General features: G+C 32.1%; 2 protein-coding genes across 3 annotated transcripts; one reads left to right on the forward strand and one right to left on the reverse strand.

The window, feature by feature from the left end:
• Positions 1-1107: 1107 nt before the first annotated feature.
• LOC148196037 (B3 domain-containing transcription factor VRN1-like) lies at positions 1108-5187 on the forward strand. 2 transcript variants are annotated; one of them, XM_088094157.1, is made up of 8 exons: positions 1108-1300; positions 3065-3218; positions 3350-3764; positions 3903-3982; positions 4096-4351; positions 4435-4500; positions 4611-4696; positions 4832-5187. In XM_088094157.1, the coding sequence occupies exons 2-8, from the start codon at positions 3126-3128 to the stop codon at positions 5063-5065; spliced, it is 1230 nt and encodes a 409-aa protein (XP_087950283.1). In that variant the 5' UTR covers positions 1108-1300; positions 3065-3125; the 3' UTR covers positions 5066-5187. The 2 variants fall into 2 exon arrangements, with proteins under 2 accessions (XP_087950283.1, XP_087950284.1); XM_088094158.1 differs by lacking the exon at positions 1108-1300 and adding an exon at positions 2483-2880.
• Positions 5188-6465: 1278 nt separating this feature from the next.
• LOC148196038 (putative pentatricopeptide repeat-containing protein At3g08820) lies at positions 6466-10606 on the reverse strand. Its single transcript, XM_088094110.1, has 2 exons — positions 8256-10606; positions 6466-7203 (listed from the first exon to the last, which is right to left on the reverse strand). The coding sequence occupies exon 1, from the start codon at positions 10429-10431 to the stop codon at positions 8533-8535; it is 1899 nt and encodes a 632-aa protein (XP_087950236.1). The 5' UTR covers positions 10432-10606; the 3' UTR covers positions 6466-7203; positions 8256-8532.
• Between the last annotated feature and the right edge of the window lie 5080 nt (positions 10607-15686).

Consider the following 15686-nt stretch of genomic DNA (forward strand, 5'->3'; position numbering starts at 1 on the left):
AGAGATAAATATAATAATAAAAATTCATATGATAAAAATATATGTTTGAAAATAAATACTAATTTGAAATTGATTGATATTATCTTTTTTATTACTGATTATTAATATAAATTAAAAATAAAATAATTTTGATACTCGACATGATATTAAGACAAAAACCTGATATATGTAGGACGTTTTGTTAGTTAAATGCAAAATTAACTTTACCTGATGTAAGAAAATTAAATTTACTGCTAGGTATAATACTTACAATCTATTTCAAACTTAAAATTTATATTTACCACCTACATATGTACTCAGTAATCCAAACTAATAATAACAATAATTTTAACGTGGAAAATTCAAATTCTTATTTTATGTTATTAATTCTACATTAATTTTTCATAAAAATAAAATTAAGTAAGAGTGAACATCAAGCAAATAAGATAAGTGGAAAGAGATAATGGTTACGAGTCTAGTTTATGACAATTTTGTTAGAAAAAGGATTTGAAATTATAGACACATGTTTAATAAAAATTGTAGACATCTTAAATCAAATTTACTACCATCTATTTAAAATTTAACATATGTGCATAAATTATATTAATAATCGGTTTAATATTTATATATTACATAATTATTCAGGAGCTAATATTCTTCTAAAAATATTGTAATTATGACACTGTATTTTTCATTTAAAAGATTATTAATGAACTGATATAAAGCAATGTTGTGACATTAGGAAGCAAGTGAAAACACAACACTTGGACAACAGTTGTTTGTGAGTAGCATAAGTGGAATGGTAAGAGGGGATTCATTCTACATTATGTTGCTGTTTCCCAAAATAGCACAAGTTTGTTTTGTCCTTCAAAAGTAACTCCACGACAACGATGAGATGGTGTGTCCTCGTCAGTGCAGTCTGCTACACCAGTGAATAAAAATAATTTAACTATATTAAATTATAGTTAACTGTATTATTTTATATTAAATTATAATTCAAATAATTTTTTTTAATAATAACATCAATTAAATTCTATATTAATTATAATCTATTTTATTTTAAATTCAAAAATTTACTTTGAAATCCTATCTCTCAGTGTCTCCGAAATCAAGCAACTAAACCTTGTTGTTTTCCATCACACCACCTTTTCCATTTTGTCCTAGAACGTGAGTCAGAGAAGGATAGCTTGAACGAAAACCCAACTTACGGTGACCTGCCCTGGTCCTGCCGTGCTACTGCTCACCGTGACCCTGACATTTGTGGCCTGAGCGAGGCGTCTTAATGTTTGGGGCTGAGGGAGGCTTGCTGCATTTGCCACTGGTGTCTTTCTTTTACACACTTTTTCTCTTTCTTTTTCCGTTCATGAATTCAATGACTTGTGTTGTGTTTATCTTCTTCTTTGCTAATTCTAGGTTTCTTTCAAGATTATGTATGTTTTAGTGTTGTATGTTGTTCAAAGCTTAGACTTTTTTTATGAGGAGTTTGATGGAAACTAATGAAAGATTATTGCTTTGAAAGGGTGTTATATGATCTTTTTGCTTTTTTGTCAATGGGGCACATTGGTTAACTCTGGTTTTATGTTTACTCCGCGTTTAGACCGGCGGGGTGACATTGGATAACTAGTTTGTTTTGATTGAAGGAGGATAGAGTTTAGGAGAAATCTGTGAGGATTTTGGGGAATCATTAAGTGATTGTTCCAAATACTGAACTTTTTAGTTTTAGTTAGGCTTATGATATTCATGAAGATAAAGCTGAACAATATGGAGAATGTTATACCCCTTTTGACTATACATAGTTGGCAAAGATTATGAGTGCTATATGTATGTGGGATGAAAAGAAATCGAAAATCTGGAAACGGTAATTTCATGGAAAATAATATGAAAGGAGGAAATGAAAAGGCTAAGATACAGAGAGAAAATACAAAATGCAACTTATCTAATGATGAAATTCTCATATATTCTTTAAAAAATCTAATCTTGAAATTGGGATCTATTCCAGGAGGTATATATTAAGGATGTCAACCTCAATGCATTGTCCCTGTTCTAATGGGTCATAATTGTGACCTCTTTACTAATTAGGATGGGTATAAAGAAATGCATTTTCTTGATTTGAGATCAATGGACCCGTGCCTTATTAAGATGGATCCGGAAATAGTATATAGTAGTTACGTGGCTTTCATATGTTATGGATGATAATATTGTGGAGTCACTCAACTTGCTGACTTCATTTTTGAAGTATTATGTTCTGTGTTTACACTTTCTGAATGTTGTTTATCCTATAAGGAATGATGTTATCAGGCCTTGTGTTCATAAAACTGCTTCTTGGTTTTAGGTACCAACACATGGGGCAGATTTGAATTTACAGTGAAACTTATTTTGTTTTATCAGTTTCTGTTTTAGAATTTTTTTTTTCCAGAAAAAACTATTGAATATATTCTAAAAATTAGTACAGTTAGTTCACTTCAATTTATATTATAATTCATTGCAATTTAGACCAGTTTAGTATACTGCAGTTTCATAAAGCAAATTATAGTTCATTTCATTTCATCTGAATTACTTTTTAGTTCAGTTCCGATAAACTAGTTTTTAGTTTAGTGTAGTTTTTAACAATACAGTCCAGTACAGTTTATTTTGTCCACCCGTAGCCATATGTTAAACTCCTACTCGTGGTTGAACCTGCTCAGGATAAGAAAAGATTTTTTGTTACTTTTTTCACAGTTTAAAACCCCGAAGATCATCAGATCAAATTAATTGCATACTGGTTTTGCCTCACACTAAGAAGCTTGATGGATAAATGCAGAATCATCATAAGATATTTTCTCTATTTCCTGTCGATAAGGTGCACTTGGCGAACACCCTAGTTCCAAGCCGCCAATGCTTTCTGCCCTCACCCTATCCTAGGTGTAGCTAAGTTGAAAATAATTAATGTTTCTGAATTGAATTTGTTTCCATTTTTCTGCTTTACAATGTGGGTGCCATCTGTATGAACAGGTTTGTCTACCATTTTCACTCTACCGTGCTAGCTGCTTTTGTGATTTTTATGTGTTTTTCTTGGCGGCTGATTCATTGTTTCTGATTCCACTAGTGCTAGCTACCTGCTGAGTTTCACCTCAGGGACCTTTTATTCCAACCGAGTCACATCAGCCATGACTTCTTCTTGCCCAGGAATTGATCCTCTTCCCTCCGAGTTCCGCTTCTTCAAGATTATTGTGGATACTACTCTCCAAAAGGGAAAAATTGTGAGCATTATTTCCTTTACATACTCTTTCTCTATGTTCATTTCCATTTCCACTGAAACTTTTGTCATGGTATATAAATGTAGGATGAAACTTGTGAATTTCTTCATGTGTTCTAACATAAAGTTTTGCAGATGATTCCAAAGGAGTTCACTCGGAAATATGGTGGTAGATTGTTAAACCCTTTGTTTCTCAAGGTTCCCGATGGCATTGAATGGGAACTATGTTGGACTAAAGACGGTACTGGTAATGTTTGGTTGGAAAAGGGATGGAAGGAATTTGCCACTTATTACTCCCTTGGCTACGGTCATCTTGTGACGTTCAAATACCAACAAACATGTACATTAGAGGTACACATATACAATACATGTGCCGTAGAAATAAATTATCCCTCCAACAACACTCAAAACAGTTCTAGTAATGTTTTGTTTGAGGTAGCTCCAACATCACCATCTCTTCCTGGGCTTTCTAAGAAACCAAGGAAACACCCAATTGGGCCAGGCTCCAGTTTACCTCAGCACGTCCAAGTTAAAGTTGATCTGCTTCAAGGTACTAGATTTGTGGAGTTATTTAAAAAGGAAACGTTAGATTAAAACATTATCTATTTCATGACCATCCTTTTCTTTATAGGGATCTTTTGAGCTTTTAAGTGATTTTTTCATGACATATCATGTTCGATTGTTTCAGAGAATAGTGGTGCAACCAGATCTGAAACTCCTTCTTTTATGGTTACCCTGAAGGATACAAACGTGAATGGATATATTTTGGTGAGCTGTCAAGCTTCTTTTTAACCATTAACATAGTTTTCAATATTTTTTGTTTGAAGCCGGAACAATTACGTTATTTTTATATTTCCTAACTTTTGTAAGAATAAACTCAGGTCATTCCGTCCATCTTTACTAAAAAGTATTTGAAGGAAACCGGCAAACAAGATATCCTCCTTCAAGTCTTGGATGGGAGAACTTGGCACGTTACATTAAAGAATGGCAAATTTTTCAAGGGATGGAGGGCTTTTGTATCACATAACTATTTGAATGTTGGGGATGTTTGCATTTTTGAGCTAACCGAGAGCCAAGCTCCATGTTTTAAAGTGTCAATAATTCCAATTTCACAAGATAAATGTTCGAGTTCACAAGGTAATCTTAAGTTGGTTATTCTTTCAAATTACACCGTACTATTTGTGTAAAGTAATGACTGTAGATTTCTTCCTTTGAATCAGATAGAGAATATGTTGACCTTACGAAAATCCAAGACTTTAGATGTATTGATACTTTTTCCATCAAAGGTAAATAATAGCTTTAATTACTTTTATAACATCTTCCAAGATATTTCAATATTGTGTAGGGTTCATTCTAAATTCATGTGGTTTTTCTGTCATGTCATTCACAAATGGAGCTATGCAAGAAGCAGCAAAGTTCACGTCCGTAAATCCTTTTTTCACGCTCAAAATAAGGGCAAATCATAGGGGAGATTTCAGATCGGTAGGTTTTAGTTATGAAGCAAATTAAGTTGCTATTAGCCACCATATGTGATCGGTTTTAGTTATTTGTTATAGTTTTGTTGATAGTTAGAATTGATGTATCATATCTAGCTGATGCAAATATAATTTGATGTAGCGTGTACCACTTGATTTTGTGAGAGAGTACTTCCACAAGAAACAGGTGACGTTACAGTTTGGGAATAAATCATGGCGGGTAAAACTGGTTGGTGCTGTTCCAACAAAGCTGTCTCAAGGTTGGAGCCCATTTGCAAAAGAATGTAAGTTGCAACCTGGAAATGTTTGCGTCTTTGAGTTAACAAACGAAGAAGATTTAGTACTTGATGTTCATATTTTTAGGGGACAATCTTAGAGAATTCATTTGAAGCATTTATTGTAAAATTGCCCATTCATTTTAGTTTTTAATCCTCAAACTTGTATACAGAACCTGAACACGCTATCATGTTTGCAATGCTATTATTAGGTTTGTGGACAGGGACAACGTGTAAACACTGCCATGAATATGCGTACTTTGGTTCCCACAACTTAATAGTTAAATGTGTTCGTTAGTTTTGGTAGGTAGCTGAAGCTTTTTTCTTCTGTGAAGTGTTACTAACAGACAAAGGTGCAGTAGCAGAGAGGTCTTCCAAATGAACAAATAAATATGGTTTAATCATTCACGAAGTCCTTTTTTTCGCGTGGATTCTCAATTTAGTCCCTTTGTTTTTGAAAATCTCAATTGGGTCCCAAATTTATGAAAATTGCAACAATTGGATCCTTTCCGTTAAATTGTCTCCAACGGCGTTAGTGTGTGTCTGACGTGGCACGTCATCCACGTCAGACTACAGCGTGCCACGTCAGACACACACTAACGCCGTTGGAGACAATTTAACGGAAAGGATCCAATTGTTACAATTTTCATAAATTTGGGACCCAATTGAGATTTCCAAAAACAAAGGGACTAAATTGAGATTCCACGCGAAAAAAAGGACTTCGTGAATGATTAAACCAATAAATAAACCAATGAATGAGACAGATGTTGACAATATATACACATCAAATTCCTAAAATTAGCAAACTACCTACCTAGAAAACCTAACTAAATGGCTAGAACTGGAAACTAAGAGCTAAATCTGTAATTATTGAATGCAGAAGCATGAATCTTATGTAGAAACAATCATGAAACAGTAATTGGAACTGGAATTTAGCAGCAGAAATCAAAACTCAACATTCAAAACAAAGAAAAACTGGTGCCCGGGAGATAACGAGAATTACTACCTATGAGTAATCTGGAACAAAACTGAAATCAAACGTTTGGAATGAGTTTCAAATGATTAAATTGCATTGTTGAAAGTAAAAACAGGTTAGAAAGTAAGTGCTGGAATTGAAATCAAATGCAGAACTGGGAATTTAAAGAAAGCTTCTAAAGGCAGTAAAGAAAAGCATGTAAAAGCTGTCTAACAAGAAAACAATAACTCTCAATTGATGTTCATTAGGTTTTACTTTTGATGGCCAAGGATCATTTCGGATTCCTTGGTGTATAGGCGGTTACTTTATACTCACTAAGTCTCAGCACGAATCCATAATTGAGTTTAGTAGGTTACAAAAGTAAAAGCCACATGATCATCAACAGAAAAATGAATTCTGATGTAGAAGTGAGAAAGCATTGTAAAAGCATCAAATGTAAATGTGCAAGAAAGTAAAAGACAGAAACGTAAAGGTAAAAGCAGTAGAGGAATCTGTAGAAGTTTGCAAGAAAAGTAAAATTGCATGTAAACTAACTTGAATTTGATGTAAACTGGTGTGAAAGTACAAAGATTCTGAAGCACTTGCAACCTAGCTCCTTTGGAGTATAAGGCAGCAAGAGAACTTCAGATGAACGGACAGAACTCCAATTACAGGACCTACTATAGAGCTTTTACTACTATTGAAAACTATGCTAAGGAAGCTGTATTGTAAACAAGTAAATCTGTCTATGAACAAGCCTTATATATGCTGCTGTGATTTAAAACTGGAAAACCTATAAAACTTCCTAAAAACAGTCATAATAGCAACTGCCAATGACAGGTCTAAAGTATATACAATCTGTCTAGACTAGTTAAAACACAATTACAAGACTAATAGGTAGCAAGTAAAACAAGTCAGCTCCAATCTTCAGGCCAGGCTAGTGCAGGTCAGCTTAGCTTGATTAATTTTGCCTCTTTGAGTCCCAACTTGCAGGAGCAGGTTACTTCCCTTGGTCCAACCAGCTTCAGGTCACATCTCCAGCTTATTCAAGCTTGCCATGCAAGCTTCTTCCATCAAGTCACGTTCAGGTCAGGTGCAGTTTCCAAGCCTGTTTAGCTTCTAATTCTTTAGAAATGACAGCCTACAGCCAGTTTCTTCAGCTCCACTTCCAGCCTACTTCAAGTCTTGTTCACACTTCAGCAATGACTACCCTTAACTTCACTGGATTGGAACTGCAGGGTTTATCACAGCACAGAATTACCCAAGCTTCTCCTCTCAAGTTCACTGCACCAGCAAGCTAAGAAAATGAACTGCACTAAACTCTAAAGTCAACACCTCTACAAATTGTTTGACATTTTCAAAATTACGTTCTTACATCCAAATTAAAAATAATTGAATCAATAAAGCAATGCAAAAAGAATCAATTTAATTACATAACTATGGAAAAAGTTATGAATCAAACATGCAACAGTAATCAAAGCCGTCAGAATTTACTTTTAAACTTATTAACAAAAAGTCTATATAAAAACTCCAAATTAACACATGTTCACAAAAATTAAGATTTTTACAATGATAAATAAATTTGAGCAAAAAAGAGAAAATTAGAACTAAACAAGGCCCAAAAGGAATGCTATTAACTATGAAAAATACAAGAAAATAGGGACTTAGCACACCCTCACATTTAAGCCTTTGCACTGAACAAAACATAAAAGAAAACACAACTATTCAAAAAGCAGTTTACAAAATCTGAACAGAATCACTAATGTACTGCCTAGAGGACCAGCAATAGTAACTTTTAAAAAAATTGCCTAGCCACAAATATAACTTTGTCAATCGTTATTTTAAAAAATAAAATATTGCAAGCAAGAAAATAATTGAACTCATATTCGTATGTGAGTATATAGTGATCATATCATACTCTTATCATGTTTCGTAAGCTTTGTGATGGAAATGATGAAAATAAACCATTTTACAGACTTAACATGGACGAAATTGAAATGTGTATAAAGTTGAAGAGCCAAACTCAATGTAAAAAATAAATTAAAAAACTAAAAGTAAAATTTAACCTTTAAAATTTTATAACTTGTAAAATTATGTTGGTACTTGAAAGTATATGTATTTTATGGATTATTTTAAGAAAGATTTTGATAAATTCGATAAATTTCATACTACCTTCCAGTACAATGTATAAATATCACACATTTTGTTAGTTGTAATTTCATTGTACAGCTTTATTCACTTACCAATATTGACAAAAAAAACTGACTTTTTTATATTTGATGCAAGATATATATAATTAAATAAATTATTCATACATGGAAAAAAAAATTAGTTACCTTTAAATGGTCGTGTATAAGTGGAGTGTGATCATAAAATGAACATCTCATGCAGGAGGATGCTACCTAATTACTTGTTATTCACAACACAATCTACAACCACCCAGGGGGTTTAGTCTCAAAATTGTCGTCATGCTGATAAATGGTCAAAGATAAAAAAAAAAATCAACATTGAAGTTTAGTTCCCTCAAAAATACTCCTTGCTCATATAACCAAAGGTGCAAGCTTTGACAAGAAATTACTTGCGCAATTTCCTGTTACTGCAATCACGGCTTATTTAACAACAGCATACAAGCAGGCAATGGCTTGCTACTTTCATATGCTTCACCAATCCACCCAATGTATGGTATATGCTCTCAATTTTAGGATGTGACAAACAGCCAATGAGAAACTCATGCACAACTCCATCCACAACAATCCAACTACTTCCTGGTTGCTTCTTGATTCCCTTCTCTTTCATTTCTAACCGCAGCTCCGAGACATCACTCCATTGATTCTGAGATGCAAATGCATTTGCCAACATAACATAGCCTGCAGAATTGTCTGGGTCTACTTCAACAAGCCTCCTGGAAACCTCTTGGGCCAACTCCACTCTAGAATGGAGCAAGCAGCCTCCGAGCAAAGCACCCCAGACAAAATTGTTAGGCTTGAAAGGCATGGAAATCACAACCTTCATAGCTTCTTCTATGCATCCTACTCTTGCAAGAAGATCAATATAACAAGCACAATGCTCCAATGTAAGACTAGGGGAAAGGGACACTTCTCTGAATATCCAGCGCCCACTTTCCAATAGTCCAGAGTGGCTGCATGCACTTAAAGCACCAAGAAACGTTCCAGCATTGGGTTGTAAGCCGAATTCTGGCATTCTGTAGAAGAGTCTCAATGCATCCTCTGCTTCACCATATACTGCAAGACCCATGATCATCGCATTGAATAAGACCACATCTTTGCTGACTGTATGTTCAAAAACTTCCTTTGCCTTATCCAAATTGCCACATTTTGAATACATGTTAATTAAAGATGTGGCGAGAATTTGGTTTGAGGCAATGGTGTCTTTATGTCCTAGAGATATTAGGTGATCGTGAACCCAACTTCCAAAACTCAAATCACCAATTTGAGCACATGCTGAAAGCACACTAACCATTGTGATATGGTTAGGTGTAGTGGCTGGTTCTTCTACCATCATACGGAAAAGACTTAAGCCCTCCACAGGATAACCGTTTTGAACATATGTATTTATCATAGCATTCCAAGGAACCACGCTTCTTTTTCCTATTGCAGAAATTCGATCAAACCCTTCTCTACTCTTCTCAACTTTCTCCCATTTACCTAACAAATAAACCAGCGCCGTGTTAACTGAATCACAGTAAGTTTCTCTAGTACTCACTCCATCACCAATCAATTCTGAAAGAATGTTAATCCATTTCTCAATTTTTGGCACCTCAAGGCTAGAACAGGCTGATAGAACACTGACCATAGTATCACTTTGGGGAAGCAAGTTCTGACTAATCATCACATGGAAAAGCCGCAAAGCCTCCTCACTCTGTCCAGACCGAGCAAAACCAGAGATCAAACTAGTCCAACAACTGACTACCCTTTTGTCAGGAATTTCATCAAACACTTTTCGGGCAGATGGCAAGTGGTTGTACCCTTTCGCGTACACAGAAACCAAGCCATTGCAAACAGAAGGGTCAGAGAGGAAACCCGTCTTCTGAATGTGGACATGAATCTGTTCTACGTGACGGAGATCTTTGGACCGAAAGCATGCCTTAAGGAGGAAAGAGAAAGTAAAGTCGTTGGGCGAAAGTGGATGCCGTTTCAAATCTTTGAACAGAGAAAAGGCGTGAAAAAAGTTACCCTCTTGGGCGAGAACTCTGATGATGGCATTGAAAGGAAAGATGTTTGGATTTTGGAGATGGTGAAAGACGCGAAGAGCAATGCGTGATGGGTAGTGTCCAATGAGGCGCGTGGCAACGAGGTTGTCTTGGTGTGCACCAAGTTGGAAAATGCGTGTGTGGATTTGGTGAAGATACGAATATGGAAGGTTGCCTTGTAGGAGGTCGGCAAGGTTGGTGGGTTCTGCAATGGAACATGAACAGGGAGAGTGAAGGAGTGCAACGATGGGTTTGAACTTTTGGGTGGTGGGAACGACCAACTCGTGAGACAGGGTGAACATGCTTGTTTGATTCAATTTTCATTTGAAGTAAGTTGCAATTGTTACATATTTGATGTCAACGAATGTTGTGTTAACATATGTTCTTTTTAGGAGTCGTCCTCCATCATTGCAAGCTTGCAGAAGACAAGATTATTGATTAAGAACTCTCATTGTCACGCTCCAATATGAACATGGCATGTACCAAGGAAAAAAAAAAACTAGTAACTCCTTGCTATCCCAAGGAAGGACAAAAACTGCTTTCAAACAAAAACACTGCTACTAAGTTAGGACAAATTATAACAATATGTTTTTTCAGTCAAAGAAACCTACCATTAATGGTTGACATATTGCAGTAGTTTTTGACATGTACTGTTAAAAAGATAGAGATAAAAATGGGCTCAACCAGAGAGATGAATACAACGGGATGCCAAAAAAGATTTTTGTTGTGGGTTGTAGATAAAGGATTAAAATACCTTCTTATACGGGTATATGTATTATATTATCGTATTATATTTGTTAACAGTAAAAAAATAAAAATAAATATTTAATTTATATTTTATTAAGTTAAATTTAATTAAAATTAATATTAATTTATATTTTTATAAAATTAAATTTTAATTAATATTTAATTTAATTTATATTTTATTTTATATATTTTTATAATTTTATTTTAATAAATTATAAAAATATATTTTTTTAAATATTTATGAATATATGCATATATTCATAAAGATATTTAGATTTTAAAATATTCATAAATATTTTTTAAGTAAATATTTATGCTGGTAACAAATTGAGTAACGAATAAACTTTTTTTGGGTCAAGTTACAGGTAGATCTGTGTCCAACATAACCTGTTATCATTCCAAGACGTATATATTAATTCATATAAGGTATAGATATGATTTAACCAACTTTATAAAAGAATATAGGAGAAAACATAAGGAATAGTTCTCCGTCCCAGCATATCTCCAAAAAATTCTATTATGTCCTTTTCGTTAATAACACTTAACCGTCTGCTGGTTATTTTTTTTTTATTTCTTTTAATTTACCTTTTTAATTTTTATTTAATAATAATAATAATAAATTACGAAATAAAATTTAATATTTTAAATTAAAAAAATAATAAATTAAAAGTTTATTTGTTTTAATTCAATAATAAATAAATATTTTTTATTTAATAAATATTTAATTAAATTAATATTTTAATATAATTAGATATATATTAATATTTTAATTTATAAAATATTATTTAATAAACCAAAATAAATAAAACATATTAAAAAATTAAAAACAAAAAAAAACTAGAAAAATATGTTAACCTTGTTTGGAACGGTAACTGGTTAACATTTTTTTTAAAGTTTTTTTAATTTTATAATATATTTTTTTTTATTTTAATAAATAATATTTTATAAATTAAAATATTAATATATATTTAATTATATAAAAAAAATATTACAGTAATTGAATATTTATTATATTAAAAAAAAATATTTTGATTATCAAATTTAAATAAATAATATTTCTAATTTAATTTTTTCATTTAAAATATTAAATTTTTAATTCTTTTAATATGTTTTATTATTATAGTAAAATAACAGAATTCTCTGTCGCATTAGCAGAAACTTGATTTGATTTTTCATGGATAACTGAACTGGTTAACACAGTACCAGACTCCCGTTGTTCCTTTAGTAAATGCTCAGTCCTTAACTGTGTTTTTTCAGACAATTCAGATTGTTCAGTACTCATCCTTCCAGCGGCACTGTTATTGCTTGTCAATTCTCCAAATGGTCTAGTCATAGGTCCGAGGAAAAACCGCACACCACAGCATCCACCACTATAGTCTAAATGTGAGTCAAGTAACTACAAAAAAAAAAAAAAAAAAAAAAAAAAAAAAAAAACTTGAGATTATCCACTGCGTATCTGGAGCAGTAACATAACTATATACACGATGCGGAAATGGGAGAGTGAATCAAACATTAAAACTAAAAGACACAATCAAAATACTCTTCATGCAGCACATATACGCCAATTAGCCAATTGTTAATAGATTTTGACTGCTAATGAAAACCACCACCAGCATTGGCACAGTGCAAGAAATTTTCAGTTCCAAATCTACTTCCTAACTTCCGAAACAACACCTACAATGGCAGAACAATGTCACAGAACATTTAAGCATTTGGCTCCACAGGATGAAAAAACAAAGCCCTTGCCTAAAAATGAACAAAACAGATGAACAAAAGAGAGGGAGCTGTTTGGATATCATTCACTTAAGCTGGGACAAGTTCAAATAAAAATATTCAACAGGAGACGGAAAGTTCAAAGAGGGAAAAGCAGACAAAGTCAGAGAAGCTGACGGTTAATACGAGATGAGAAGAAAGTGGTGTGGAAGAGGAACTTACTCTTGGTGGTGAAGATGAGAGAGCAGTCACCACAGCGAATGGGAAAGGGTGGAGGAAGAAGAAGGGCTCGATCTGAAATGGGGATTGGCTGCAGAGAGAAGAGGGTGAAGGAGAGAGAGAGAGAGAGAAAGAGAGAGAGAGTTGAGTTTCGTGAGAGTTCCCTTTTCTCAATCTCAGCGCCAAAGTGAGAAAAAAACGGTGCTTCGTTTATATTTCTTACTCCTCCAAATATGGGCCACCAAACACACAACGGCGGGTACTGGATCTTCGTGGATTTCATCTAGGGGTCTTTCTTACTGCAATTACATGTTTTCTTTTTTACACCCCCATAGTCTTACAAAAATTACCTAACTATCCTTGACTAAAAGATATTAAAAATCCTAATATTATCCCTTCTTTCACAGCATCAGCGTCCTCCACACTGCCGAAAGCCTGCAACGTCCTACACCCAACTCCATTTGGGAACTTTGGAGAGCCGTTTCATTTTATTGAGAGAATGCCTTTGGAACCTAGCGTTAGTATTTTCTCCTTGTGGGAGAGAATATGGCTCAAAATTTGGAAAGCCACATCAAAAGGGACAACAGTGCTATTGGAGGAGAGACTTTTTCATTGTGGATTTTACTATTTGAAATATATAATTTACATTTTGATTGTTTTTAAAGTTGTATTATATATTATATAATTCGAAATTTAATTTAAATTCTAAATCATCTTCTAAGTTTATATCATTAATTATATAATCAAAAATATAAATTCAGATTATAAATTATATAATTCAAAATATAATTTAAAATTTCGATTTGTGATTTTTCTAAGATGATTGATTTTGGAAGATTTTTTTGTCTATTTGGAAATATATTTTAAATTCATATAACAAATTATACAATTTAAAATTCAAATTTTTATTACAAATTGTATAATTTAAAATGCAAATCTACCTTTTAAATTGTACCATATGAAACATATAAAAATAAAATTTTTGAACTCCAAATTATGAAATCCAAAATATATATGATTACACAGTTTGAAACTATAACTAAAACACGGAAGAACTTAAAAAATTATTTTCTATTAGTTTCAGTTATAGTATAATTGAAATTCTAAAAGTATGGGTGAAGGAAGTAAACATAGGGGTGCGTGAAGAAATTACCTTCAACCGACCTCTTTTTTCTGGAGACTGGCCCACTACTAATACTTATCACTAAAAAAACTACAAATTAATACACCTTAAAATAAATAAAAAGTTATAGTTTTATGATTTAATCTAATATGCTAACTTATATAATAATACGGATTATCTTAGTGCATATACTTGTCAAATTATTAAAATAAATAAAGAAAAACTAACAGGACAAAATTTTTCAACTATTGAAAATATTATCTTTTAAGAGTGTTGTAATACATGATATTAAAAGTTTACGTATGCGTTGTTAGGGAAACAGGCGGGTAATGAACAGTAATTTTTAGACGAGGGACAGATAATAAACAGCGCATTACCTATACTCAACCTAACTCATGAAATATATATATATATATATATATATATATATATATATATATATATATATATACACACACGTCTCTAGTGTAGTTATAAACTCTTACTCACCTTGTTATTCCTTTCAATCTTTTTTTTTATCTTTATCACTTTAACATTTTCTTCCTCATTTTTACGGTAGCCATAACTGAAAAAAATAAGAAACACAGTTAAACAATTTACATTTGTAAAGAGTTGATTCATTAGCATATTCGCTTTTAAGCAAAGGTTTATTCAAAATCTGTTCAATTTTATCATCTTTACTAACCTCTCTAATTTCATCATATGTGGATATTGACATCTCTACAAAAATCCTCTAGGCCAATTACCAATTCCTTCAAACATCATTGTACTGTGAAAATTAGATAAGACAAAAATTATAAAATGAAAATTCATTACAAAATCATTTTTTTGAGAAATTGTTTAACATCGAATGTTTTTTATTTTTTTCTAGGCCAATTACCAATTTTTTAATGTCATTATGCTTGTGAAAATTAGATAAAATTAGATAAGACAAAAATTATAAAATGAAAACTCATTATAAAATCATTTTTTGTAAAAAATTGTTTAACCGTAAATGTTTCTTATTTTTTTAGTTGGGGCTATGATAGGAATGGCAGAGAAAATGTTGGGGTGAGAGATGAAAAAGGAAGGGTTGAGAGAAATGAGGAGGGTGAGTAAGGGTTGGAGCTTTCTTGTTATTCAAATACTTTTGACTTTAAAATTTAAAATCCATAATATATGAGGATATTTTTGTCTACAAAAATCTTGTATATATACATTACTAAAATATACCACTGAAAAAAGAGCGTGCGCAATTTAGCAAACTCATATATATATATATATATATATATATATATATATATATATATATATATATATATATATATATATATATATATATATATATTTAAAGTATTTTGATGTGGATAACACAAATGATGATTTTTGAGATATTTGTAATTGTTCTTATGTAGTTGAAATATAATGTTTGTCATAGATATTAGCAATGTATTGTATAAGTAAGATGTTGAATTGTTAATATTGAATATAATGAGATATTGGTATCATTAATATAAACTAAACATAATCATGATACTCCGACATGATATTAAGACTAAAACCTGAATAATATAGGATGTTATGGTAGTTAAATGCAAAACTAACTTTACTTAAAGTAATAGAATTAAATTTACTGGTAAGTATAATACTTACAATCTATTTCAAACATAAAATTTATATTTACCACATAAATATGTATTCAGTAATTCAAAATAACAAACAATAATACCAATAGTAATAATAATAATAACATGGAAAATTCAAATTTTTACTTTA

This window comes from Vigna umbellata, chromosome 7 (assembly GCF_029865625.1).
Source record: "Vigna umbellata cultivar VRB3 chromosome 7, Vumbellata_1.0, whole genome shotgun sequence".
Taxonomy (NCBI): domain Eukaryota; kingdom Viridiplantae; phylum Streptophyta; class Magnoliopsida; order Fabales; family Fabaceae; genus Vigna; species Vigna umbellata.